This window comes from Bombus fervidus, chromosome 15 (assembly GCF_041682495.2).
Source record: "Bombus fervidus isolate BK054 chromosome 15, iyBomFerv1, whole genome shotgun sequence".
NCBI lineage: Eukaryota > Metazoa > Arthropoda > Insecta > Hymenoptera > Apidae > Bombus > Bombus fervidus.
The window spans coordinates 1,339,771-1,367,315 of record NC_091531.1 but is presented as its reverse complement, the minus strand read 5'-3'; the positions used below and the strand labels follow the sequence as shown (position 1 = coordinate 1,367,315).

At 36.3% G+C, this 27,545-nt stretch overlaps 2 protein-coding genes, 1 long non-coding RNA gene and 2 pseudogenes across 7 annotated transcripts in view; 1 reads left to right on the top strand and 4 right to left on the bottom strand.

Moving 5' to 3' along the window:
* LOC139995177 (uncharacterized) overlaps positions 1–27,545 on the top strand; it is a 189,670-nt gene that overhangs the window by 52,563 nt on the left and 109,562 nt on the right. The gene's annotated exons all lie outside the window — the stretch shown is intronic.
* LOC139994718 (pre-mRNA-splicing factor ATP-dependent RNA helicase PRP16-like) lies at positions 389–5,796 on the bottom strand. 3 transcript variants are annotated; one of them, XM_072017622.1, is made up of 2 exons: positions 2,253–5,796; positions 389–495 (listed from the first exon to the last, which is right to left on the bottom strand). In XM_072017622.1, exons 1-2 carry the CDS (start codon positions 5,627–5,629, stop codon positions 414–416), a joined length of 3,459 nt encoding a protein of 1,152 aa, XP_071873723.1. In that variant the 5' UTR covers positions 5,630–5,796; the 3' UTR covers positions 389–413. The 3 variants fall into 3 exon arrangements, with proteins under 3 accessions (XP_071873723.1, XP_071873725.1, XP_071873724.1); XM_072017624.1 differs by lacking the exon at positions 389–495 and adding an exon at positions 1,449–1,559; XM_072017623.1 differs by lacking the exon at positions 389–495 and adding an exon at positions 1,997–2,102.
* On the bottom strand, positions 7,706–12,684 carry LOC139994729 (pre-mRNA-splicing factor ATP-dependent RNA helicase PRP16-like). 3 transcript variants are annotated; one of them, XM_072017636.1, is made up of 2 exons: positions 9,141–12,684; positions 7,706–7,926 (listed from the first exon to the last, which is right to left on the bottom strand). In XM_072017636.1, exons 1-2 carry the CDS (start codon positions 12,515–12,517, stop codon positions 7,845–7,847), a joined length of 3,459 nt encoding a protein of 1,152 aa, XP_071873737.1. In that variant the 5' UTR covers positions 12,518–12,684; the 3' UTR covers positions 7,706–7,844. The 3 variants fall into 3 exon arrangements, with proteins under 3 accessions (XP_071873737.1, XP_071873740.1, XP_071873738.1); XM_072017639.1 differs by lacking the exon at positions 7,706–7,926 and adding an exon at positions 8,337–8,447; XM_072017637.1 differs by lacking the exon at positions 7,706–7,926 and adding an exon at positions 8,872–8,990.
* Positions 14,596–19,531, bottom strand: LOC139994728 (pre-mRNA-splicing factor ATP-dependent RNA helicase PRP16-like; annotated as a pseudogene).
* LOC139994724 (pre-mRNA-splicing factor ATP-dependent RNA helicase PRP16-like) lies at positions 21,443–26,378 on the bottom strand (annotated as a pseudogene).

Here is a 27,545-nt window from a genome sequence, read left to right as displayed (position 1 = left end):
AAGGTCCTCTTCGGCTAGTATACAAACCTGTTGAGAATATCAGCTTGATAAATTTACTAGAAATGGAAAATAAATATTTATCAAAGCTACTTGCTGTAGTTGCTGGTACCTGCAGAGAAATTGGGCTTCTTGTAATGATCTATACTCAAAAAATGCCTCTGTACAAAAGCTTTTATTGTATTTTTTTTAATTTTACATCGTTCCTACATATTGTAAAACAACAAATTTTACATTATTCCTACATATCATATATAAAACAAATTTTACATTATTACAACATATTGTATTGGTTTGGCAATTAAACGATTACAGATTTTGTCATTACCACCGAATGATGGTGGTATTCGCAATCACTTAGTTGCCAACCCAATAAAACAAATTTTATATTTACATTTCATTGAAAATCTGGACACTTATAACCCCAATCGACTTGGAGTTTTACGATAAGGAGCAGGTGTACCCGGTTCTCTGATACCTGGCGTCAATATTTCCTTCCTGTAAACAATATAAAATAATATCGTAAAAATTAATGGTACGAAATATCAGATAAATATTATAAAAAACTTATATTAAGCTTTCTACGGTAATTCAAATACTTTCATGAGATACTGTATGTATTATAAATTTGAAACACAAGAAACTTACTTCCTGATAGAAGCTTGTTCACGTTCAAGTTGTTCTTGCGCCCTAGCTTTCATTTCTTCATCCGCTTCTTTCATCTGCCCTTCCATTTCATGTAAATGTTGCATGGCTTGTCGTCTTTTTGCTCGTCCGCTTCGTCCAGTTTCCTTTACGCTAAAAAACGTAGGACCCAATTCGACTAGCCAGTGGCCATCAACGGCAGTCACACATTGCATGTGCTACTTGTCAGTCATCACAAGTTCGTGATGCACCACGCAGTCTTATATTTACATTTCATTGAAATCATTCATACATTTCATTGAAAATCTGGACACTTATAACCCCAATCTACGTGGAGTTTTACGATATGGAGCAGGTGTACCCGGTTCTCTGATACCTGGCGTCAATATTTCCTTCCTGTAAACAATATAAAATAATATCGTTAAAATTAATGGTACGAAATATCAGATAAATATTATAAAAAACTTATATTAAGCTTTCTACGGTAATTCAAATACTTTCATGAGATACTGTATGTATTATAAATTTGAAACACAAGAAACTTACTTCCTGCTAGAAGCTTGTTCACGTTCAAGTTGTTCTTGCGCCCTAGCTTTCATTTCTTCATCCGCTTCTTTCATCTGCCCTTCCATTTCATGTAAATGTTGCATGGCTTGTCGTCTTTTTGCTCGTCCGCTTCGTCCAGTTTCCTTTACGCTAAAAAACGTAGGATCCAATTCGGCTAGCCAGTGGCCGTCAACGGCAGTCACACATTGCATGTGCTCCTTGCCAGTCATCACAAGCTCGTGATGCATCACGCAGTCTTATATTTACATTTCATCGAAAATCTGAACAATTACAACCCCAATCTATTTGGCGTTTTACGATAAGGAGCAGGTGTACCCGGTTCTCTGATACCTGGCGTCAATATTTCCTTCCTGTAAACAATATAAAATAATATCGTAAAAATTAATGGTACGAAATATCAGATAAATATTATAAAAAACTTATATTAAGCTTTCTACGGTAATTCAAATACTTTCATGAGATACTGTATGTATTATAAATTTGAAACACAAGAAACTTACTTCCTGATAGAAGCTTGTTCACGTTCAAGTTGTTCTTGCGCCCTAGCTTTCATTTCTTCATCCGCTTCTTTCATCTGCCCTTCCATTTCATGTAAATGTTGCATGGCTTGTCGTCTTTTTGCTCGTCCGCTTCGTCCAGTTTCCTTTACGCTAAAAAACGTAGGACCCAATTCGACTAGCCAGTGGCCATCAACGGCAGTCACACATTGCATGTGCTACTTGTCAGTCATCACAAGTTCGTGATTCACCACGCAGTCTTATATTTACATTTCATTGAAATCATTCATACATTTCATTGAAAATCTGAACAATTACAACCCCAATCTACGTGGAGTTTTACGATATGGAGCAGGTGTACCCGGTTCTCTGATACCTGGCGTCAATATTTCCTTCCTGTAAACAATATAAAATAATATCGTTAAAATTAATGGTACGAAATATCAGATAAATATTATAAAAAACTTATATTAAGCTTTCTACGGTAATTCAAATACTTTCATGAGATACTGTATGTATTATAAATTTGAAACACAAGAAACTTACTTCCTGCTAGAAGCTTGTTCACGTTCAAGTTGTTCTTGCGCTCTAGCTTTCATTTCTTCTTCCGCTTCTTTCATCTGCCCTTCCATTTCATGTAAATGTTGCATGGCTTGTCGTCTTTTTGCTCGTCCGCTTCGTCCAGTTTCCTTTACGCTAAAAAACATAGGACCCAATTCGGCTAGCCAGTGGCCATCAACGGCAGTCACACATTGCATGTACTCCTTGCCAGTCATCACAAGTTCGTGATACACCACGTAGTCTGGCGTGAACCCCATACCGAACAAAGCTGACGTCGGATGAAGATGGCATGGCATTCCAGTACGACAATTCACGTATTCGCCAATACCTTTCAAACGAGCTGCTTGGTGAAAGTATGCCGAACAAATACATTTCCGTACAATGTCCCAGTCCGTGCCACAGCTTACAACTTCCATCTTTTGTTGTTTCAGAATTTCTTCCAGCTGTTGTCGAACTTCTCTTACTTTCCGCATAGCTTTCGCGTGAATAAAGTGTGCGTTACACCAAGAGCTGGAATAACCATTCGTCTTCCACTGATTGTACACATTTAAATATGTTAGGTGGTCAGACTCTGGTACTTGAAACTTCTCTCGAGCTGAATCAGAATCTTCTTCGCGACCTTTGGGTCGGTAGAATATCGAAGGCACTGACAGCATAGAAACTATGATAAGTATATCTGCAGTGCAACCGAGTTGAGAAGCAACAATAAGCATCTGACATTGTGGCGGGTCTAAAGGGAATTCTGCCATTTGTCGTCCCAAAGGCGTTAAACGTCCTGTATGATCTAATGCACCTAAAATCCACAACTGATACATAGAATTTAATATATTATCTTGTGGTGGAGGATCCATAAAATGAAAACTCAATAAATCTTGAACACCCAAAGACTTCAGTAACAATACAGTATTTGCCAGATTGGTTCGCTGTATTTCTGGAACTCCAGTTAATAGTAGTTCGTCTAAATATTGTCTTCGCGTGTATAATCTGTAGCAGGTACCAGGACCAGTACGTCCTGCTCTTCCTGCTCTTTGATCAGCATTTGCTCTGGACACTGGATATACTTGTAAGGCATCCATACCAATTCGTGGGTTATAAACTTTCAACTTGCAATAGCCCGAGTCCACGACGAATACAATTCCGTCGACAGTCAATGAAGTTTCGGCTATATTTGTTGCTACAACGCATTTTCGTAAACCTCCCTCTGAACGTTGAAAAATTTTAGCTTGTAAATCCGAGGGCAGTTGCGAGTAAATAGGTAAAATGGAAAGTGGAGGAGCAGATTCGATCTCTGCTAAACGTTCTTTCAAAGCCTCGCAAGTAACTTCAATGTCTTCCTGACCGGGCATAAAGACCAATACATCGCCTGAACGAGGTTGCAAATGAATTTGTAATACTTGTTTCACCGCAGCATCAACATAGTCTTCTATTGGATTCTTGGAGTGTAATACTTCAACTGGAAATGTGCGACCTGGGATTTGGAATGTTGCAGCATTTCCAAAAAATGCTGAAAATTTGCTAGAGTCCATTGTAGCGGATGTTACGATCAATTTCAGATCATGTCGTCTGGCTACAACCTCTCTCAACAAACCAAATAAGACGTCAGTAGATAAAGATCTTTCATGAGCTTCATCCATGATAATTACACTATATCGATCCAAATCTCCTTCCCTTAAGCTTTCTCTTAATAAAATACCATCAGTCATATATTTAATGACGGTATCTTTTGAAGTGCAATCCTCAAAACGAATAGCATAACCAACTTTGTCTCCTAAAGCAGTAGCCATTTCATCAGAAACTCTTTTTGCCACAGACATAGCTGCTACTCTTCTTGGTTGTGTACATCCAATTATACCGTACCGACTATAACCGTCTTCATGAAGATATTGAGTCAATTGTGTTGTTTTTCCACTGCCAGTTTCTCCAACAATAACTACTACACTGTTTTCTCTAATTACATTTAACAGTTCTTGTCGTACAGCAAATACTGGAAGACTCCTCCTCTGGTGTTGAATGGACCTGTATTTAGCTTCTCCGGTAACTTCATCTCGTATATGACGCGCATATTTTTGTCCAGCTTTGAAGTCAGTTTCTTGACCTGGATCTTCCTTATCATCTTTGTGTCTATCACGTACACCCATGATATTACCAATATGAGTTCCAGCTAGTTCCCAATGTTTTTTTTGCGCCCTTTTCCGCTCTTTTTGTTCACGATATGCTCGTACCAAGGCCGACCCTTTTCTTGCTACAAGTGCCATATCAGAAGTAGGATCACGTACAGGTACAACAGGCTCTGGTTGTTTAGTGAATACAATTCGACCATCCAGAAATGGTGGAACAACATTATGGACTAAGAGATGTACTCTGGTTTCTCCTTCATCATCAGGATCATCATCATGATCTAAAGAACATATGACACCAGATGTTAACATTCTGTTACGTTCCCACAATTCGTTATCTTTATTTATCTGTCGCTGTTGTGCGGAAAGACGCTTCTGTCTTTTTGCTTCCAATTCCATTTCCTTTTTACGGGTGTATTCTTCAGAAACGTCAGCAAACGCATGATTTTCTCCATCATCCAAGGCATACCATTCTCTATCCAGTCTTTGTTGCTCTTCTTCCCACAAGTCCCACAGGTCTTTTTCTTCCCCAAATATGCTAGGTGTAGCACCACTAGCTTTTCGATCTTTATTCCAAGGGTTATATTTATACGAAGGCGTAAATTCACTTCTAACACTGTCTCTACCATCTTTAATATTGTATAGGTTGGGTGTTGGATGATCCCAACTGGATTTTCTTGGTTCTTCATCTTCGTCATCATCCCAATTACTTTTAGATGTTGAATCCTTTGTTTTAAATATTGGAGTTTGAGGTTCATCTTTAAACCTTAAGGGTGTTTGTCTACTACTATCTCTAACACTGTCTCTGCTTCTGCTTCTTTCTCTATCCCAATCCCTGTATCGATCCCTATTCCTATCCCTATCTCTATTCCGATCCTTGTCCTTATAATTGTGTCTATGATTTTTGTCCTGTGCACTCAATCTTTGATGCTTTAATCGTGATTCTAATCTTCGTTGTGCCTCAGTATTCACCCCACCAGTATGAGTTGGAGTTTCTTCGGCATAAGATCTGTATTTTCTTTCCTTAATCTCTGATTTTGGTGAACTAGATTCAGATTTCAATGAGTTAACTTCCTGTGCATTTTCTTGCCTTTTTCGTTTTGCAAGTTTGTCAAGACCCAAGACAGATACCTGAGGCTTTTTAAATGTATGATCAGAGGGTTTCTTCCGAATAATCAAACCTCCTGCTTGATTTTTCTCAGTCCCTTCTAACCTATACAAACTCGACTCATTTAATGTATCCATCTTTTTACACTGAGTAATATTCGTTACTCAAATTTTATACGTTTAATAGCGCACAAAGTAGTTATTTTTTAGCAAATATGTGCAATACAACACTATAGTATAAAATTACGTTTCAGACACTACGTTTTAGAGACTATCCTTTAGACACCACCTTACATACGCTACGTTCTAGATGCCATCTTGTAAACACGAAGTTTTAGACGCCCTCTTGTAAACACGAAGTTTTAGACGCCCTCTTGTAAACACGAAGTTTTAGACGCCCTCTTATAACTGACTAACTAACTAACTAAAACAAAATTAGTTTCATGATCTATGAATGGAACTATAGTAAGAGAAAAAATACACTCAATGACATCCATTAATAAGCAATTCATTAAATTCCTTAGAAATTATTATTACTAGTTATTACATATTCATCTGAATACATTATGAACATCTCATCTATTGTAACTTTTATTCATGTAAATAAAAATTTTACTTGTGAAATGAATTTTCGGCAAGATAATTTTCTATTTTATATATATTTTGTATTTATTTTATATTTATCTATTTTATATTTCAAAACTGTAAATACACTAATATATATTATAAACGGGTGTAGACCTGCAGCTTCTTCTGGCGTGAATATCTTGTGCTATAATAGGGTAAAACCTAGCGCGCCGAATTTAACTGCGCAACAGCGTGGCAACGAACAAAAGTTTATTTAACAATTTATTGATTAAATATCAAAATTATTAATCAGTAATAATTGCGATCGTTTTCAAATTTCGTATTTACTTTCGTTATCGTAGGAAGAAACACTGTCAAGGCATAAATCGATCGCTTTCTAATATTATAAACTCCAATCAAATTAATGTTTATCAGTATTCATTAATGGCAACTTATGTTATTGGATAACAAACAAATCGTAGATTGTCACGTAAAATTCGAGTAGATAAATAGGTTATTCAGTAACCCAAGAAGCTAAAATCGTTGAATCGTAAAATGGCTAGAACCGTCACGCTGAGCACAGAATCTAAGTAAATTTCATTAAAGCGTAAATTTTTGTTAAAAATTAAAAAATTTTTTAAATTAAAAAATTCAATCTATTATAATTCAGTCTTAAATATAAATTATTGTTCACGTTAATTTTTCTCCGTGTGTATTTCTTCATTTAAACGTCGAGTTAGCTTTTTGAATTGTTTGAAGTTAAAATGCGAGCAGAGTGCTGAAGCACTTTATCTGCTGTAACCTCGCCAAGTTCTCCAAAATTTTGGACAATTCACACAATACGTCAATACATAAATGCAACCCTATTTTTCCTAGGCTTTATCCTAGGCGTGGTTTTATTTACTTGTGACTCAACTCGTTGGTCAGACGGTACAGTATAGTCTGTACAGTGCAGTACTATCAGCTATCAACATTTCATGATATCCACTTTCCAATTTTGTTTTTTGTAAATATGTAAGAACCGATAGTATCATAATAGTAGTTAAAAGTAATTAAAGAAAGTACTGCTTGAAAGTGATGCTGAAAAAGTATAGGATGGTACTAAAACATATGTGAATTATCAAAAGATATGTTACAAATTTGAAAAATACATTTTACATGTTATTTATTTGAAATCAGTACTTTAACATATTTCGATTAACGTTAGCAAATATACGAAATAATAATGATAGAATCATCAGCATGGAATTCGAAAAAGGACGAGACCATATACAAAGCTGCAGGTTCTACACATTTACGAAAATATGGACAGTTTTTTGAGAATTTAGCTAAGCAAACATGGAAAAAAGATTCTACATTGGAATATTTTATGGAAGGTCCTCTTCGGCTAGTATACAAACCTGTTGAGAATATCAGCTTGATAAATTTAATAGAAATGGAAAATAAATATTTATCAAAGCTACTTGCTGTAGTTGCTGGTACCTGCAGAGAAATTGGGCTTCTTGTAATGATCTATACTCAAAAAATGCCTCTGTACAAAAGCTTTTATTGTATTTTTTTTAATTTTACATCGTTCCTACATATTGTAAAACAACAAATTTTACATTATTCCTACATATCATATATAAAACAAATTTTACATTATTCCAACATATTGTATTGGTTTGGCAATTAAACGATTACAGATTTTGTCATTACCACCGAATGATGGTGGTATTCGCAATCACTTAGTTGCCAACCCAATAAAACAAATTTTATATTTACATTTCATTGAAAATCTGGACACTTATAACCCCAATCGACTTGGAGTTTTACGATAAGGAGCAGGTGTACCCGGTTCTCTGATACCTGGCGTCAATATTTCCTTCCTGTAAACAATATAAAATAATATCGTTAAAATTAATGGTACGAAATATCAGATAAATATTATAAAAAACTTATATTAAGCTTTCTACGGTAATTCAAATACTTTCATGAGATACTGTATGTATTATAAATTTGAAACACAAGAAACTTACTTCCTGCTAGAAGCTTGTTCACGTTCAAGTTGTTCTTGCGCCCTAGCTTTCATTTCTTCATCCGCTTCTTTCATCTGCCCTTCCATTTCATGTAAATGTTGCATGGCTTGTCGTCTTTTTGCTCGTCCGCTTCGTCCAGTTTCCTTCACGCTAAAAAACGTAGGATCCAATTCGGCTAGCCAGTGGCCGTCAACGGCAGTCACACATTGCATGTGCTCCTTGCCAGTCATCACAAGCTCGTGATGCATCACGCAGTCTTATATTTACATTTCATCGAAAATCTGAACAATTACAACCCCAATCTATTTGGCGTTTTACGATAAGGAGCAGGTGTACCCGGTTCTCTGATACCTGGCGTCAATATTTCCTTCCTGTAAACAATATAAAATAATATCGTAAAAATTAATGGTACGAAATATCAGATAAATATTATAAAAAACTTATATTAAGCTTTCTACGGTAATTCAAATACTTTCATGAGATACTGTATGTATTATAAATTTGAAACACAAGAAACTTACTTCCTGATAGAAGCTTGTTCACGTTCAAGTTGTTCTTGCGCCCTAGCTTTCATTTCTTCATCCGCTTCTTTCATCTGCCCTTCCATTTCATGTAAATGTTGCATGGCTTGTCGTCTTTTTGCTCATCCGCTTCGTCCAGTTTCCTTTACGCTAAAAAACGTAGGACCCAATTCGACTAGCCAGTGGCCATCAACGGCAGTCACACATTGCATGTGCTACTTGTCAGTCATCACAAGTTCGTGATTCACCACGCAGTCTTATATTTACATTTCATTGAAATCATTCATACATTTCATTGAAAATCTGAACAATTACAACCCCAATCTACGTGGAGTTTTACGATATGGAGCAGGTGTACCCGGTTCTCTGATACCTGGCGTCAATATTTCCTTCCTGTTAACAATATAAAATAATATCGTTAAAATTAATGGTACGAAATATCAGATAAATATTATAAAAAACTTATATTAAGCTTTCTACGGTAATTCAAATACTTTCATGAGATACTGTATGTATTATAAATTTGAAACACAAGAAACTTACTTCCTGCTAGAAGCTTGTTCACGTTCAAGTTGTTCTTGCGCTCTAGCTTTCATTTCTTCTTCCGCTTCTTTCATCTGCCCTTCCATTTCATGTAAATGTTGCATGGCTTGTCGTCTTTTTGCTCGTCCGCTTCGTCCAGTTTCCTTTACGCTAAAAAACATAGGACCCAATTCGGCTAGCCAGTGGCCATCAACGGCAGTCACACATTGCATGTACTCCTTGCCAGTCATCACAAGTTCGTGATACACCACGTAGTCTGGCGTGAACCCCATACCGAACAAAGCTGACGTCGGATGAAGATGGCATGGCATTCCAGTACGACAATTCACGTATTCGCCAATACCTTTCAAACGAGCTGCTTGGTGAAAGTATGCCGAACAAATACATTTCCGTACAATGTCCCAGTCCGTGCCACAGCTTACAACTTCCATCTTTTGTTGTTTCAGAATTTCTTCCAGCTGTTGTCGAACTTCTCTTACTTTCCGCATAGCTTTCGCGTGAATAAAGTGAGCGTTACACCAAGAGCTGGAATAACCATTCGTCTTCCACTGATTGTACACATTTAAATATGTTAGGTGGTCAGACTCTGGTACTTGAAACTTCTCTCGAGCTGAATCAGAATCTTCTTCGCGACCTTTGGGTCGGTAGAATATCGAAGGCACTGACAGCATAGAAACTATGATAAGTATATCTGCAGTGCAACCGAGTTGAGAAGCAACAATAAGCATCTGACATTGTGGCGGGTCTAAAGGGAATTCTGCCATTTGTCGTCCCAAAGGCGTTAAACGTCCTGTATGATCTAATGCACCTAAAATCCACAACTGATACATAGAATTTAATATATTATCTTGTGGTGGAGGATCCATAAAATGAAAACTCAATAAATCTTGAACACCCAAAGACTTCAGTAACAATACAGTATTTGCCAGATTGGTTCGCTGTATTTCTGGAACTCCAGTTAATAGTAGTTCGTCTAAATATTGTCTTCGCGTGTATAATCTGTAGCAGGTACCAGGACCAGTACGTCCTGCTCTTCCTGCTCTTTGATCAGCATTTGCTCTGGACACTGGATATACTTGTAAGGCATCCATACTAATTCGTGGGTTATAAACTTTCAACTTGCAATAGCCCGAGTCCACGACGAATACAATTCCGTCGACAGTCAATGAAGTTTCGGCTATATTTGTTGCTACAACGCATTTTCGTAAACCTCCCTCTGAACGTTGAAAAATTTTAGCTTGTAAATCCGAGGGCAGTTGCGAGTAAATAGGTAAAATGGAAAGTGGAGGAGCAGATTCGATCTCTGCTAAACGTTCTTTCAAAGCCTCGCAAGTAACTTCAATGTCTTCCTGACCGGGCATAAAGACCAATACATCGCCTGAACGAGGTTGCAAATGAATTTGTAATACTTGTTTCACCGCAGCATCAACATAGTCTTCTATTGGATTCTTGGAGTGTAATACTTCAACTGGAAATGTGCGACCTGGGATTTGGAATGTTGCAGCATTTCCAAAAAATGCTGAAAATTTGCTAGAGTCCATTGTAGCGGATGTTACGATCAATTTCAGATCATGTCGTCTGGCTACAACCTCTCTCAACAAACCAAATAAGACGTCAGTAGATAAAGATCTTTCATGAGCTTCATCCATGATAATTACACTATATCGATCCAAATCTCCTTCCCTTAAGCTTTCTCTTAATAAAATACCATCAGTCATATATTTAATGACGGTATCTTTTGAAGTGCAATCCTCAAAACGAATAGCATAACCAACTTTGTCTCCTAAAGCAGTAGCCATTTCATCAGAAACTCTTTTTGCCACAGACATAGCTGCTACTCTTCTTGGTTGTGTACATCCAATTATACCGTACCGACTATAACCGTCTTCATGAAGATATTGAGTCAATTGTGTTGTTTTTCCACTGCCAGTTTCTCCAACAATAACTACTACACTGTTTTCTCTAATTACATTTAACAGTTCTTGCCGTACAGCAAATACTGGAAGACTCCTCCTCTGGTGTTGAATGGACCTGTATTTAGCTTCTCCGGTAACTTCATCTCGTATATGACGCGCATATTTTTGTCCAGCTTTGAAGTCAGTTTCTTGACCTGGATCTTCCTTATCATCTTTGTGTCTATCACGTACACCCATGATATTACCAATATGAGTTCCAGCTAGTTCCCAATGTTTTTTTTGCGCCCTTTTCCGCTCTTTTTGTTCACGATATGCTCGTACCAAGGCCGACCCTTTTCTTGCTACAAGTGCCATATCAGAAGTAGGATCACGTACAGGTACAACAGGCTCTGGTTGTTTAGTGAATACAATTCGACCATCCAGAAATGGTGGAACAACATTATGGACTAAGAGATGTACTCTGGTTTCTCCTTCATCATCAGGATCATCATCATGATCTAAAGAACATATGACACCAGATGTTAACATTCTGTTACGTTCCCACAATTCGTTATCTTTATTTATCTGTCGCTGTTGTGCGGAAAGACGCTTCTGTCTTTTTGCTTCCAATTCCATTTCCTTTTTACGGGTGTATTCTTCAGAAACGTCAGCAAACGCATGATTTTCTCCATCATCCAAGGCATACCATTCTCTATCCAGTCTTTGTTGCTCTTCTTCCCACAAGTCCCACAGGTCTTTTTCTTCCCCAAATATGCTAGGTGTAGCACCACTAGCTTTTCGATCTTTATTCCAAGGGTTATATTTATACGAAGGCGTAAATTCACTTCTAACACTGTCTCTACCATCTTTAATATTGTATAGGTTGGGTGTTGGATGATCCCAACTGGATTTTCTTGGTTCTTCATCTTCGTCATCATCCCAATTACTTTTAGATGTTGAATCCTTTGTTTTAAATATTGGAGTTTGAGGTTCATCTTTAAACCTTAAGGGTGTTTGTCTACTACTATCTCTAACACTGTCTCTGCTTCTGCTTCTTTCTCTATCCCAATCCCTGTATCGATCCCTATTCCTATCCCTATCTCTATTCCGATCCTTGTCCTTATAATTGTGTCTATGATTTTTGTCCTGTGCACTCAATCTTTGATGCTTTAATCGTGATTCTAATCTTCGTTGTGCCTCAGTATTCACCCCACCAGTATGAGTTGGAGTTTCTTCGGCATAAGATCTGTATTTTCTTTCCTTAATCTCTGATTTTGGTGAACTAGATTCAGATTTCAATGAGTTAACTTCCTGTGCATTTTCTTGCCTTTTTCGTTTTGCAAGTTTGTCAAGACCCAAGACAGATACCTGAGGCTTTTTAAATGTATGATCAGAGGGTTTCTTCCGAATAATCAAACCTCCTGCTTGATTTTTCTCAGTCCCTTCTAACCTATACAAACTCGACTCATTTAATGTATCCATCTTTTTACACTGAGTAATATTCGTTACTCAAATTTTATACGTTTAATAGCGCACAAAGTAGTTATTTTTTAGCAAATATGTGCAATACAACACTATAGTATAAAATTACGTTTCAGACACTACGTTTTAGAGACTATCCTTTAGACACCACCTTACATACGCTACGTTCTAGATGCCATCTTGTAAACACGAAGTTTTAGACGCCCTCTTGTAAACACGAAGTTTTAGACGCCCTCTTGTAAACACGAAGTTTTAGACGCCCTCTTATAACTGACTAACTAACTAACTAAAACAAAATTAGTTTCATGATCTATGAATGGAACTATAGTAAGAGAAAAAATACACTCAATGACATCCATTAATAAGCAATTCATTAAATTCCTTAGAAATTATTATTACTAGTTATTACATATTCATCTGAATACATTATGAACATCTCATCTATTGTAACTTTTATTCATGTAAATAAAAATTTTACTTGTGAAATGAATTTTCGGCAAGATAATTTTCTATTTTATATATATTTTGTATTTATTTTATATTTATCTATTTTATATTTCAAAACTGTAAATACACTAATATATATTATAAACGGGTGTAGACCTGCAGCTTCTTCTGGCGTGAATATCTTGTGCTATAATAGGGTAAAACCTAGCGCGCCGAATTTAACTGCGCAACAGCGTGGCAACGAACAAAAGTTTATTTAACAATTTATTGATTAAATATCAAAATTATTAATCAGTAATAATTGCGATCGTTTTCAAATTTCGTATTTACTTTCGTTATCGTAGGAAGAAACACTGTCAAGGCATAAATCGATCGCTTTCTAATATTATAAACTCCAATCAAATTAATGTTTATCAGTATTCATTAATGGCAACTTATGTTATTGGATAACAAACAAATCGTAGATTGTCACGTAAAATTCGAGTAGATAAATAGGTTATTCAGTAACCCAAGAAGCTAAAATCGTTGAATCGTAAAATGGCTAGAACCGTCACGCTGAGCACAGAATCTAAGTAAATTTCATTAAAGCGTAAATTTTTGTTAAAAATTAAAAAATTTTTTAAATTAAAAAATTCAATCTATTATAATTCAGTCTTAAATATAAATTATTGTTCACGTTAATTTTTCTCCGTGTGTATTTCTTCATTTAAACGTCGAGTTAGCTTTTTGAATTGTTTGAAGTTAAAATGCGAGCAGAGTGCTGAAGCACTTTATCTGCTGTAACCTCGCCAAGTTCTCCAAAATTTTGGACAATTCACACAATACGTCAATACATAAATGCAACCCTATTTTTCCTAGGCTTTATCCTAGGCGTGGTTTTATTTACTTGTGACTCAACTCGTTGGTCAGACGGTACAGTATAGTCTGTACAGTGCAGTACTATCAGCTATCAACATTTCATGATATCCACTTTCCAATTTTGTTTTTTGTAAATATGTAAGAACCGATAGTATCATAATAGTAGTTAAAAGTAATTAAAGAAAGTACTGCTTGAAAGTGATGCTGAAAAAGTATAGGATGGTACTAAAACATATGTGAATTATCAAAAGATATGTTACAAATTTGAAAAATACATTTTACATGTTATTTATTTGAAATCAGTACTTTAACATATTTCGATTAACGTTAGCAAATATACGAAATAATAATGATAGAATCATCAGCATGGAATTCGAAAAAGGACGAGACCATATACAAAGCTGCAGGTTCTACACATTTACGAAAATATGGACAGTTTTTTGAGAATTTAGCTAAGCAAACATGGAAAAAAGATTCTACATTGGAATATTTTATGGAAGGTCCTCTTCGGCTAGTATACAAACCTGTTGAGAATATCAGCTTGATAAATTTAATAGAAATGGAAAATAAATATTTATCAAAGCTACTTGCTGTAGTTGCTGGTACCTGCAGAGAAATTGGGCTTCTTGTAATGATCTATACTCAAAAAATGCCTCTGTACAAAAGCTTTTATTGTATTTTTTTTAATTTTACATCGTTCCTACATATTGTAAAACAACAAATTTTACATTATTCCTACATATCATATATAAAACAAATTTTACATTATTCCAACATATTGTATTGGTTTGGCAATTAAACGATTACAGATTTTGTCATTACCACCGAATGATGGTGGTATTCGCAATCACTTAGTTGCCAACCCAATAAAACAAATTTTATATTTACATTTCATTGAAAATCTGGACACTTATAACCCCAATCGACTTGGAGTTTTACGATAAGGAGCAGGTGTACCCGGTTCTCTGATACCTGGCGTCAATATTTCCTTCCTGTAAACAATATAAAATAATATCGTTAAAATTAATGGTACGAAATATCAGATAAATATTATAAAAAACTTATATTAAGCTTTCTACGGTAATTCAAATACTTTCATGAGATACTGTATGTATTATAAATTTGAAACACAAGAAACTTACTTCCTGCTAGAAGCTTGTTCACGTTCAAGTTGTTCTTGCGCCCTAGCTTTCATTTCTTCATCCGCTTCTTTCATCTGCCCTTCCATTTCATGTAAATGTTGCATGGCTTGTCGTCTTTTTGCTCGTCCGCTTCGTCCAGTTTCCTTCACGCTAAAAAACGTAGGATCCAATTCGGCTAGCCAGTGGCCGTCAACGGCAGTCACACATTGCATGTGCTCCTTGCCAGTCATCACAAGCTCGTGATGCATCACGCAGTCTTATATTTACATTTCATCGAAAATCTGAACAATTACAACCCCAATCTATTTGGCGTTTTACGATAAGGAGCAGGTGTACCCGGTTCTCTGATACCTGGCGTCAATATTTCCTTCCTGTAAACAATATAAAATAATATCGTAAAAATTAATGGTACGAAATATCAGATAAATATTATAAAAAACTTATATTAAGCTTTCTACGGTAATTCAAATACTTTCATGAGATACTGTATGTATTATAAATTTGAAACACAAGAAACTTACTTCCTGATAGAAGCTTGTTCACGTTCAAGTTGTTCTTGCGCCCTAGCTTTCATTTCTTCATCCGCTTCTTTCATCTGCCCTTCCATTTCATGTAAATGTTGCATGGCTTGTCGTCTTTTTGCTCATCCGCTTCGTCCAGTTTCCTTTACGCTAAAAAACGTAGGACCCAATTCGACTAGCCAGTGGCCATCAACGGCAGTCACACATTGCATGTGCTACTTGTCAGTCATCACAAGTTCGTGATTCACCACGCAGTCTTATATTTACATTTCATTGAAATCATTCATACATTTCATTGAAAATCTGAACAATTACAACCCCAATCTACGTGGAGTTTTACGATATGGAGCAGGTGTACCCGGTTCTCTGATACCTGGCGTCAATATTTCCTTCCTGTTAACAATATAAAATAATATCGTTAAAATTAATGGTACGAAATATCAGATAAATATTATAAAAAACTTATATTAAGCTTTCTACGGTAATTCAAATACTTTCATGAGATACTGTATGTATTATAAATTTGAAACACAAGAAACTTACTTCCTGCTAGAAGCTTGTTCACGTTCAAGTTGTTCTTGCGCTCTAGCTTTCATTTCTTCTTCCGCTTCTTTCATCTGCCCTTCCATTTCATGTAAATGTTGCATGGCTTGTCGTCTTTTTGCTCGTCCGCTTCGTCCAGTTTCCTTTACGCTAAAAAACATAGGACCCAATTCGGCTAGCCAGTGGCCATCAACGGCAGTCACACATTGCATGTACTCCTTGCCAGTCATCACAAGTTCGTGATACACCACGTAGTCTGGCGTGAACCCCATACCGAACAAAGCTGACGTCGGATGAAGATGGCATGGCATTCCAGTACGACAATTCACGTATTCGCCAATACCTTTCAAACGAGCTGCTTGGTGAAAGTATGCCGAACAAATACATTTCCGTACAATGTCCCAGTCCGTGCCACAGCTTACAACTTCCATCTTTTGTTGTTTCAGAATTTCTTCCAGCTGTTGTCGAACTTCTCTTACTTTCCGCATAGCTTTCGCGTGAATAAAGTGAGCGTTACACCAAGAGCTGGAATAACCATTCGTCTTCCACTGATTGTACACATTTAAATATGTTAGGTGGTCAGACTCTGGTACTTGAAACTTCTCTCGAGCTGAATCAGAATCTTCTTCGCGACCTTTGTATAAGTATATCTGCAGTGCAACCGAGTTGAGAAGCAACAATAAGCATCTGACATTGTGGCGGGTCTAAAGGGAATTCTGCCATTTGTCGTCCCAAAGGCGTTAAACGTCCTGTATGATCTAATGCACCTAAAATCCACAACTGATACATAGAATTTAATATATTATCTTGTGGTGGAGGATCCATAAAATGAAAACTCAATAAATCTTGAACACCCAAAGACTTCAGTAACAATACAGTATTTGCCAGATTGGTTCGCTGTATTTCTGGAACTCCAGTTAATAGTAGTTCGTCTAAATATTGTCTTCGCGTGTATAATCTGTAGCAGGTACCAGGACCAGTACGTCCTGCTCTTCCTGCTCTTTGATCAGCATTTGCTCTGGACACTGGATATACTTGTAAGGCATCCATACTAATTCGTGGGTTATAAACTTTCAACTTGCAATAGCCCGAGTCCACGACGAATACAATTCCGTCGACAGTCAATGAAGTTTCGGCTATATTTGTTGCTACAACGCATTTTCGTAAACCTCCCTCTGAACGTTGAAAAATTTTAGCTTGTAAATCCGAGGGCAGTTGCGAGTAAATAGGTAAAATGGAAAGTGGAGGAGCAGATTCGATCTCTGCTAAACGTTCTTTCAAAGCCTCGCAAGTAACTTCAATGTCTTCCTGACCGGGCATAAAGACCAATACATCGCCTGAACGAGGTTGCAAATGAATTTGTAATACTTGTTTCACCGCAGCATCAACATAGTCTTCTATTGGATTCTTGGAGTGTAATACTTCAACTGGAAATGTGCGACCTGGGATTTGGAATGTTGCAGCATTTCCAAAAAATGCTGAAAATTTGCTAGAGTCCATTGTAGCGGATGTTACGATCAATTTCAGATCATGTCGTCTGGCTACAACCTCTCTCAACAAACCAAATAAGACGTCAGTAGATAAAGATCTTTCATGAGCTTCATCCATGATAATTACACTATATCGATCCAAATCTCCTTCCCTTAAGCTTTCTCTTAATAAAATACCATCAGTCATATATTTAATGACGGTATCTTTTGAAGTGCAATCCTCAAAACGAATAGCATAACCAACTTTGTCTCCTAAAGCAGTAGCCATTTCATCAGAAACTCTTTTTGCCACAGACATAGCTGCTACTCTTCTTGGTTGTGTACATCCAATTATACCGTACCGACTATAACCGTCTTCATGAAGATATTGAGTCAATTGTGTTGTTTTTCCACTGCCAGTTTCTCCAACAATAACTACTACACTGTTTTCTCTAATTACATTTAACAGTTCTTGTCGTACAGCAAATACTGGAAGACTCCTCCTCTGGTGTTGAATGGACCTGTATTTAGCTTCTCCGGTAACTTCATCTCGTATATGACGCGCATATTTTTGTCCAGCTTTGAAGTCAGTTTCTTGACCTGGATCTTCCTTATCATCTTTGTGTCTATCACGTACACCCATGATATTACCAATATGAGTTCCAGCTAGTTCCCAATGTTTTTTTTGCGCCCTTTTCCGCTCTTTTTGTTCACGATATGCTCGTACCAAGGCCGACCCTTTTCTTGCTACAAGTGCCATATCAGAAGTAGGATCACGTACAGGTACAACAGGCTCTGGTTGTTTAGTGAATACAATTCGACCATCCAGAAATGGTGGAACAACATTATGGACTAAGAGATGTACTCTGGTTTCTCCTTCATCATCAGGATCATCATCATGATCTAAAGAACATATGACACCAGATGTTAACATTCTGTTACGTTCCCACAATTCGTTATCTTTATTTATCTGTCGCTGTTGTGCGGAAAGACGCTTCTGTCTTTTTGCTTCCAATTCCATTTCCTTTTTACGGGTGTATTCTTCAGAAACGTCAGCAAACGCATGATTTTCTCCATCATCCAAGGCATACCATTCTCTATCCAGTCTTTGTTGCTCTTCTTCCCACAAGTCCCACAGGTCTTTTTCTTCCCCAAATATGCTAGGTGTAGCACCACTAGCTTTTCGATCTTTATTCCAAGGGTTATATTTATACGAAGGCGTAAATTCACTTCTAACACTGTCTCTACCATCTTTAATATTGTATAGGTTGGGTGTTGGATGATCCCAACTGGATTTTCTTGGTTCTTCATCTTCGTCATCATCCCAATTACTTTTAGATGTTGAATCCTTTGTTTTAAATATTGGAGTTTGAGGTTCATCTTTAAACCTTAAGGGTGTTTGTCTACTACTATCTCTAACACTGTCTCTGCTTCTGCTTCTTTCTCTATCCCAATCCCTGTATCGATCCCTATTCCTATCCCTATCTCTATTCCGATCCTTGTCCTTATAATTGTGTCTATGATTTTTGTCCTGTGCACTCAATCTTTGATGCTTTAATCGTGATTCTAATCTTCGTTGTGCCTCAGTATTCACCCCACCAGTATGAGTTGGAGTTTCTTCGGCATAAGATCTGTATTTTCTTTCCTTAATCTCTGATTTTGGTGAACTAGATTCAGATTTCAATGAGTTAACTTCCTGTGCATTTTCTTGCCTTTTTCGTTTTGCAAGTTTGTCAAGACCCAAGACAGATACCTGAGGCTTTTTAAATGTATGATCAGAGGGTTTCTTCCGAATAATCAAACCTCCTGCTTGATTTTTCTCAGTCCCTTCTAACCTATACAAACTCGACTCATTTAATGTATCCATCTTTTTACACTGAGTAATATTCGTTACTCAAATTTTATACGTTTAATAGCGCACAAAGTAGTTATTTTTTAGCAAATATGTGCAATACAACACTATAGTATAAAATTACGTTTCAGACACTACGTTTTAGAGACTATCCTTTAGACACCACCTTACATACGCTACGTTCTAGATGCCATCTTGTAAACACGAAGTTTTAGACGCCCTCTTGTAAACACGAAGTTTTAGACGCCCTCTTGTAAACACGAAGTTTTAGACGCCCTCTTATAACTGACTAACTAACTAACTAAAACAAAATTAGTTTCATGATCTATGAATGGAACTATAGTAAGAGAAAAAATACACTCAATGACATCCATTAATAAGCAATTCATTAAATTCCTTAGAAATTATTATTACTAGTTATTACATATTCATCTGAATACATTATGAACATCTCATCTATTGTAACTTTTATTCATGTAAATAAAAATTTTACTTGTGAAATGAATTTTCGGCAAGATAATTTTCTATTTTATATATATTTTGTATTTATTTTATATTTATCTATTTTATATTTCAAAACTGTAAATACACTAATATATATTATAAACGGGTGTAGACCTGCAGCTTCTTCTGGCGTGAATATCTTGTGCTATAATAGGGTAAAACCTAGCGCGCCGAATTTAACTGCGCAACAGCGTGGCAACGAACAAAAGTTTATTTAACAATTTATTGATTAAATATCAAAATTATTAATCAGTAATAATTGCGATCGTTTTCAAATTTCGTATTTACTTTCGTTATCGTAGGAAGAAACACTGTCAAGGCATAAATCGATCGCTTTCTAATATTATAAACTCCAATCAAATTAATGTTTATCAGTATTCATTAATGGCAACTTATGTTATTGGATAACAAACAAATCGTAGATTGTCACGTAAAATTCGAGTAGATAAATAGGTTATTCAGTAACCCAAGAAGCTAAAATCGTTGAATCGTAAAATGGCTAGAACCGTCACGCTGAGCACAGAATCTAAGTAAATTTCATTAAAGCGTAAATTTTTGTTAAAAATTAAAAAATTTTTTAAATTAAAAAATTCAATCTATTATAATTCAGTCTTAAATATAAATTATTGTTCACGTTAATTTTTCTCCGTGTGTATTTCTTCATTTAAACGTCGAGTTAGCTTTTTGAATTGTTTGAAGTTAAAATGCGAGCAGAGTGCTGAAGCACTTTATCTGCTGTAACCTCGCCAAGTTCTCCAAAATTTTGGACAATTCACACAATACGTCAATACATAAATGCAACCCTATTTTTCCTAGGCTTTATCCTAGGCGTGGTTTTATTTACTTGTGACTCAACTCGTTGGTCAGACGGTACAGTATAGTCTGTACAGTGCAGTACTATCAGCTATCAACATTTCATGATATCCACTTTCCAATTTTGTTTTTTGTAAATATGTAAGAACCGATAGTATCATAATAGTAGTTAAAAGTAATTAAAGAAAGTACTGCTTGAAAGTGATGCTGAAAAAGTATAGGATGGTACTAAAACATATGTGAATTATCAAAAGATATGTTACAAATTTGAAAAATACATTTTACATGTTATTTATTTGAAATCAGTACTTTAACATATTTCGATTAACGTTAGCAAATATACGAAATAATAATGATAGAATCATCAGCATGGAATTCGAAAAAGGACGAGACCATATACAAAGCTGCAGGTTCTACACATTTACGAAAATATGGACAGTTTTTTGAGAATTTAGCTAAGCAAACATGGAAAAAAGATTCTACATTGGAATATTTTATGGAAGGTCCTCTTCGGCTAGTATACAAACCTGTTGAGAATATCAGCTTGATAAATTTAATAGAAATGGAAAATAAATATTTATCAAAGCTACTTGCTGTAGTTGCTGGTACCTGCAGAGAAATTGGGCTTCTTGTAATGATCTATACTCAAAAAATGCCTCTGTACAAAAGCTTTTATTGTATTTTTTTTAATTTTACATCGTTCCTACATATTGTAAAACAACAAATTTTACATTATTCCTACATATCATATATAAAACAAATTTTACATTATTCCAACATATTGTATTGGTTTGGCAATTAAACGATTACAGATTTTGTCATTACCACCGAATGATGGTGGTATTCGCAATCACTTAGTTGCCAACCCAATAAAACAAATTTTATATTTACATTTCATTGAAAATCTGGACACTTATAACCCCAATCGACTTGGAGTTTTACGATAAGGAGCAGGTGTACCCGGTTCTCTGATACCTGGCGTCAATATTTCCTTCCTGTAAACAATATAAAATAATATCGTTAAAATTAATGGTACGAAATATCAGATAAATATTATAAAAAACTTATATTAAGCTTTCTACGGTAATTCAAATACTTTCATGAGATACTGTATGTATTATAAATTTGAAACACAAGAAACTTACTTCCTGCTAGAAGCTTGTTCACGTTCAAGTTGTTCTTGCGCCCTAGCTTTCATTTCTTCATCCGCTTCTTTCATCTGCCCTTCCATTTCATGTAAATGTTGCATGGCTTGTCGTCTTTTTGCTCGTCCGCTTCGTCCAGTTTCCTTCACGCTAAAAAACGTAGGATCCAATTCGGCTAGCCAGTGGCCGTCAACGGCAGTCACACATTGCATGTGCTCCTTGCCAGTCATCACAAGCTCGTGATGCATCACGCAGTCTTATATTTACATTTCATCGAAAATCTGAACAATTACAACCCCAATCTATTTGGCGTTTTACGATAAGGAGCAGGTGTACCCGGTTCTCTGATACCTGGCGTCAATATTTCCTTCCTGTAAACAATATAAAATAATATCGTAAAAATTAATGGTACGAAATATCAGATAAATATTATAAAAAACTTATATTAAGCTTTCTACGGTAATTCAAATACTTTCATGAGATACTGTATGTATTATAAATTTGAAACACAAGAAACTTACTTCCTGATAGAAGCTTGTTCACGTTCAAGTTGTTCTTGCGCCCTAGCTTTCATTTCTTCATCCGCTTCTTTCATCTGCCCTTCCATTTCATGTAAATGTTGCATGGCTTGTCGTCTTTTTGCTCATCCGCTTCGTCCAGTTTCCTTTACGCTAAAAAACGTAGGACCCAATTCGACTAGCCAGTGGCCATCAACGGCAGTCACACATTGCATGTGCTACTTGTCAGTCATCACAAGTTCGTGATTCACCACGCAGTCTTATATTTACATTTCATTGAAATCATTCATACATTTCATTGAAAATCTGAACAATTACAACCCCAATCTACGTGGAGTTTTACGATATGGAGCAGGTGTACCCGGTTCTCTGATACCTGGCGTCAATATTTCCTTCCTGTTAACAATATAAAATAATATCGTTAAAATTAATGGTACGAAATATCAGATAAATATTATAAAAAACTTATATTAAGCTTTCTACGGTAATTCAAATACTTTCATGAGATACTGTATGTATTATAAATTTGAAACACAAGAAACTTACTTCCTGCTAGAAGCTTGTTCACGTTCAAGTTGTTCTTGCGCTCTAGCTTTCATTTCTTCTTCCGCTTCTTTCATCTGCCCTTCCATTTCATGTAAATGTTGCATGGCTTGTCGTCTTTTTGCTCGTCCGCTTCGTCCAGTTTCCTTTACGCTAAAAAACATAGGACCCAATTCGGCTAGCCAGTGGCCATCAACGGCAGTCACACATTGCATGTACTCCTTGCCAGTCATCACAAGTTCGTGATACACCACGTAGTCTGGCGTGAACCCCATACCGAACAAAGCTGACGTCGGATGAAGATGGCATGGCATTCCAGTACGACAATTCACGTATTCGCCAATACCTTTCAAACGAGCTGCTTGGTGAAAGTATGCCGAACAAATACATTTCCGTACAATGTCCCAGTCCGTGCCACAGCTTACAACTTCCATCTTTTGTTGTTTCAGAATTTCTTCCAGCTGTTGTCGAACTTCTCTTACTTTCCGCATAGCTTTCGCGTGAATAAAGTGAGCGTTACACCAAGAGCTGGAATAACCATTCGTCTTCCACTGATTGTACACATTTAAATATGTTAGGTGGTCAGACTCTGGTACTTGAAACTTCTCTCGAGCTGAATCAGAATCTTCTTCGCGACCTTTGTATAAGTATATCTGCAGTGCAACCGAGTTGAGAAGCAACAATAAGCATCTGACATTGTGGCGGGTCTAAAGGGAATTCTGCCATTTGTCGTCCCAAAGGCGTTAAACGTCCTGTATGATCTAATGCACCTAAAATCCACAACTGATACATAGAATTTAATATATTATCTTGTGGTGGAGGATCCATAAAATGAAAACTCAATAAATCTTGAACACCCAAAGACTTCAGTAACAATACAGTATTTGCCAGATTGGTTCGCTGTATTTCTGGAACTCCAGTTAATAGTAGTTCGTCTAAATATTGTCTTCGCGTGTATAATCTGTAGCAGGTACCAGGACCAGTACGTCCTGCTCTTCCTGCTCTTTGATCAGCATTTGCTCTGGACACTGGATATACTTGTAAGGCATCCATACTAATTCGTGGGTTATAAACTTTCAACTTGCAATAGCCCGAGTCCACGACGAATACAATTCCGTCGACAGTCAATGAAGTTTCGGCTATATTTGTTGCTACAACGCATTTTCGTAAACCTCCCTCTGAACGTTGAAAAATTTTAGCTTGTAAATCCGAGGGCAGTTGCGAGTAAATAGGTAAAATGGAAAGTGGAGGAGCAGATTCGATCTCTGCTAAACGTTCTTTCAAAGCCTCGCAAGTAACTTCAATGTCTTCCTGACCGGGCATAAAGACCAATACATCGCCTGAACGAGGTTGCAAATGAATTTGTAATACTTGTTTCACCGCAGCATCAACATAGTCTTCTATTGGATTCTTGGAGTGTAATACTTCAACTGGAAATGTGCGACCTGGGATTTGGAATGTTGCAGCATTTCCAAAAAATGCTGAAAATTTGCTAGAGTCCATTGTAGCGGATGTTACGATCAATTTCAGATCATGTCGTCTGGCTACAACCTCTCTCAACAAACCAAATAAGACGTCAGTAGATAAAGATCTTTCATGAGCTTCATCCATGATAATTACACTATATCGATCCAAATCTCCTTCCCTTAAGCTTTCTCTTAATAAAATACCATCAGTCATATATTTAATGACGGTATCTTTTGAAGTGCAATCCTCAAAACGAATAGCATAACCAACTTTGTCTCCTAAAGCAGTAGCCATTTCATCAGAAACTCTTTTTGCCACAGACATAGCTGCTACTCTTCTTGGTTGTGTACATCCAATTATACCGTACCGACTATAACCGTCTTCATGAAGATATTGAGTCAATTGTGTTGTTTTTCCACTGCCAGTTTCTCCAACAATAACTACTACACTGTTTTCTCTAATTACATTTAACAGTTCTTGTCGTACAGCAAATACTGGAAGACTCCTCCTCTGGTGTTGAATGGACCTGTATTTAGCTTCTCCGGTAACTTCATCTCGTATATGACGCGCATATTTTTGTCCAGCTTTGAAGTCAGTTTCTTGACCTGGATCTTCCTTATCATCTTTGTGTCTATCACGTACACCCATGATATTACCAATATGAGTTCCAGCTAGTTCCCAATGTTTTTTTTGCGCCCTTTTCCGCTCTTTTTGTTCACGATATGCTCGTACCAAGGCCGACCCTTTTCTTGCTACAAGTGCCATATCAGAAGTAGGATCACGTACAGGTACAACAGGCTCTGGTTGTTTAGTGAATACAATTCGACCATCCAGAAATGGTGGAACAACATTATGGACTAAGAGATGTACTCTGGTTTCTCCTTCATCATCAGGATCATCATCATGATCTAAAGAACATATGACACCAGATGTTAACATTCTGTTACGTTCCCACAATTCGTTATCTTTATTTATCTGTCGCTGTTGTGCGGAAAGACGCTTCTGTCTTTTTGCTTCCAATTCCATTTCCTTTTTACGGGTGTATTCTTCAGAAACGTCAGCAAACGCATGATTTTCTCCATCATCCAAGGCATACCATTCTCTATCCAGTCTTTGTTGCTCTTCTTCCCACAAGTCCCACAGGTCTTTTTCTTCCCCAAATATGCTAGGTGTAGCACCACTAGCTTTTCGATCTTTATTCCAAGGGTTATATTTATACGAAGGCGTAAATTCACTTCTAACACTGTCTCTACCATCTTTAATATTGTATAGGTTGGGTGTTGGATGATCCCAACTGGATTTTCTTGGTTCTTCATCTTCGTCATCATCCCAATTACTTTTAGATGTTGAATCCTTTGTTTTAAATATTGGAGTTTGAGGTTCATCTTTAAACCTTAAGGGTGTTTGTCTACTACTATCTCTAACACTGTCTCTGCTTCTGCTTCTTTCTCTATCCCAATCCCTGTATCGATCCCTATTCCTATCCCTATCTCTATTCCGATCCTTGTCCTTATAATTGTGTCTATGATTTTTGTCCTGTGCACTCAATCTTTGATGCTTTAATCGTGATTCTAATCTTCGTTGTGCCTCAGTATTCACCCCACCAGTATGAGTTGGAGTTTCTTCGGCATAAGATCTGTATTTTCTTTCCTTAATCTCTGATTTTGGTGAACTAGATTCAGATTTCAATGAGTTAACTTCCTGTGCATTTTCTTGCCTTTTTCGTTTTGCAAGTTTGTCAAGACCCAAGACAGATACCTGAGGCTTTTTAAATGTATGATCAGAGGGTTTCTTCCGAATAATCAAACCTCCTGCTTGATTTTTCTCAGTCCCTTCTAACCTATACAAACTCGACTCATTTAATGTATCCATCTTTTTACACTGAGTAATATTCGTTACTCAAATTTTATACGTTTAATAGCGCACAAAGTAGTTATTTTTTAGCAAATATGTGCAATACAACACTATAGTATAAAATTACGTTTCAGACACTACGTTTTAGAGACTATCCTTTAGACACCACCTTACATACGCTACGTTCTAGATGCCATCTTGTAAACACGAAGTTTTAGACGCCCTCTTGTAAACACGAAGTTTTAGACGCCCTCTTGTAAACACGAAGTTTTAGACGCCCTCTTATAACTGACTAACTAACTAACTAAAACAAAATTAGTTTCATGATCTATGAATGGAACTATAGTAAGAGAAAAAATACACTCAATGACATCCATTAATAAGCAATTCATTAAATTCCTTAGAAATTATTATTACTAGTTATTACATATTCATCTGAATACATTATGAACATCTCATCTATTGTAACTTTTATTCATGTAAATAAAAATTTTACTTGTGAAATGAATTTTCGGCAAGATAATTTTCTATTTTATATATATTTTGTATTTATTTTATATTTATCTATTTTATATTTCAAAACTGTAAATACACTAATATATATTATAAACGGGTGTAGACCTGCAGCTTCTTCTGGCGTGAATATCTTGTGCTATAATAGGGTAAAACCTAGCGCGCCGAATTTAACTGCGCAACAGCGTGGCAACGAACAAAAGTTTATTTAACAATTTATTGATTAAATATCAAAATTATTAATCAGTAATAATTGCGATCGTTTTCAAATTTCGTATTTACTTTCGTTATCGTAGGAAGAAACACTGTCAAGGCATAAATCGATCGCTTTCTAATATTATAAACTCCAATCAAATTAATGTTTATCAGTATTCATTAATGGCAACTTATGTTATTGGATAACAAACAAATCGTAGATTGTCACGTAAAATTCGAGTAGATAAATAGGTTATTCAGTAACCCAAGAAGCTAAAATCGTTGAATCGTAAAATGGCTAGAACCGTCACGCTGAGCACAGAATCTAAGTAAATTTCATTAAAGCGTAAATTTTTGTTAAAAATTAAAAAATTTTTTAAATTAAAAAATTCAATCTATTATAATTCAGTCTTAAATATAAATTATTGTTCACGTTAATTTTTCTCCGTGTGTATTTCTTCATTTAAACGTCGAGTTAGCTTTTTGAATTGTTTGAAGTTAAAATGCGAGCAGAGTGCTGAAGCACTTTATCTGCTGTAACCTCGCCAAGTTCTCCAAAATTTTGGACAATTCACACAATACGTCAATACATAAATGCAACCCTATTTTTCCTAGGCTTTATCCTAGGCGTGGTTTTATTTACT

Coding starts and splice junctions, on each gene's coding strand:
- LOC139994718 (XM_072017622.1), bottom strand. CDS start 5,629: ATGGATACATTAAATGAGTCGAGTTTGTATAGGTTAGAAGGGACTGAG. Junction 496..2,252: donor GAACAAGCTTCTAGCAGGAA/GTAAGTTTCTTG, acceptor TATTGTTTACAG/GAAGGAAATATTGACGCCAG.
- LOC139994729 (XM_072017636.1), bottom strand. CDS start 12,517: ATGGATACATTAAATGAGTCGAGTTTGTATAGGTTAGAAGGGACTGAG. Junction 7,927..9,140: donor GAACAAGCTTCTAGCAGGAA/GTAAGTTTCTTG, acceptor TATTGTTTACAG/GAAGGAAATATTGACGCCAG.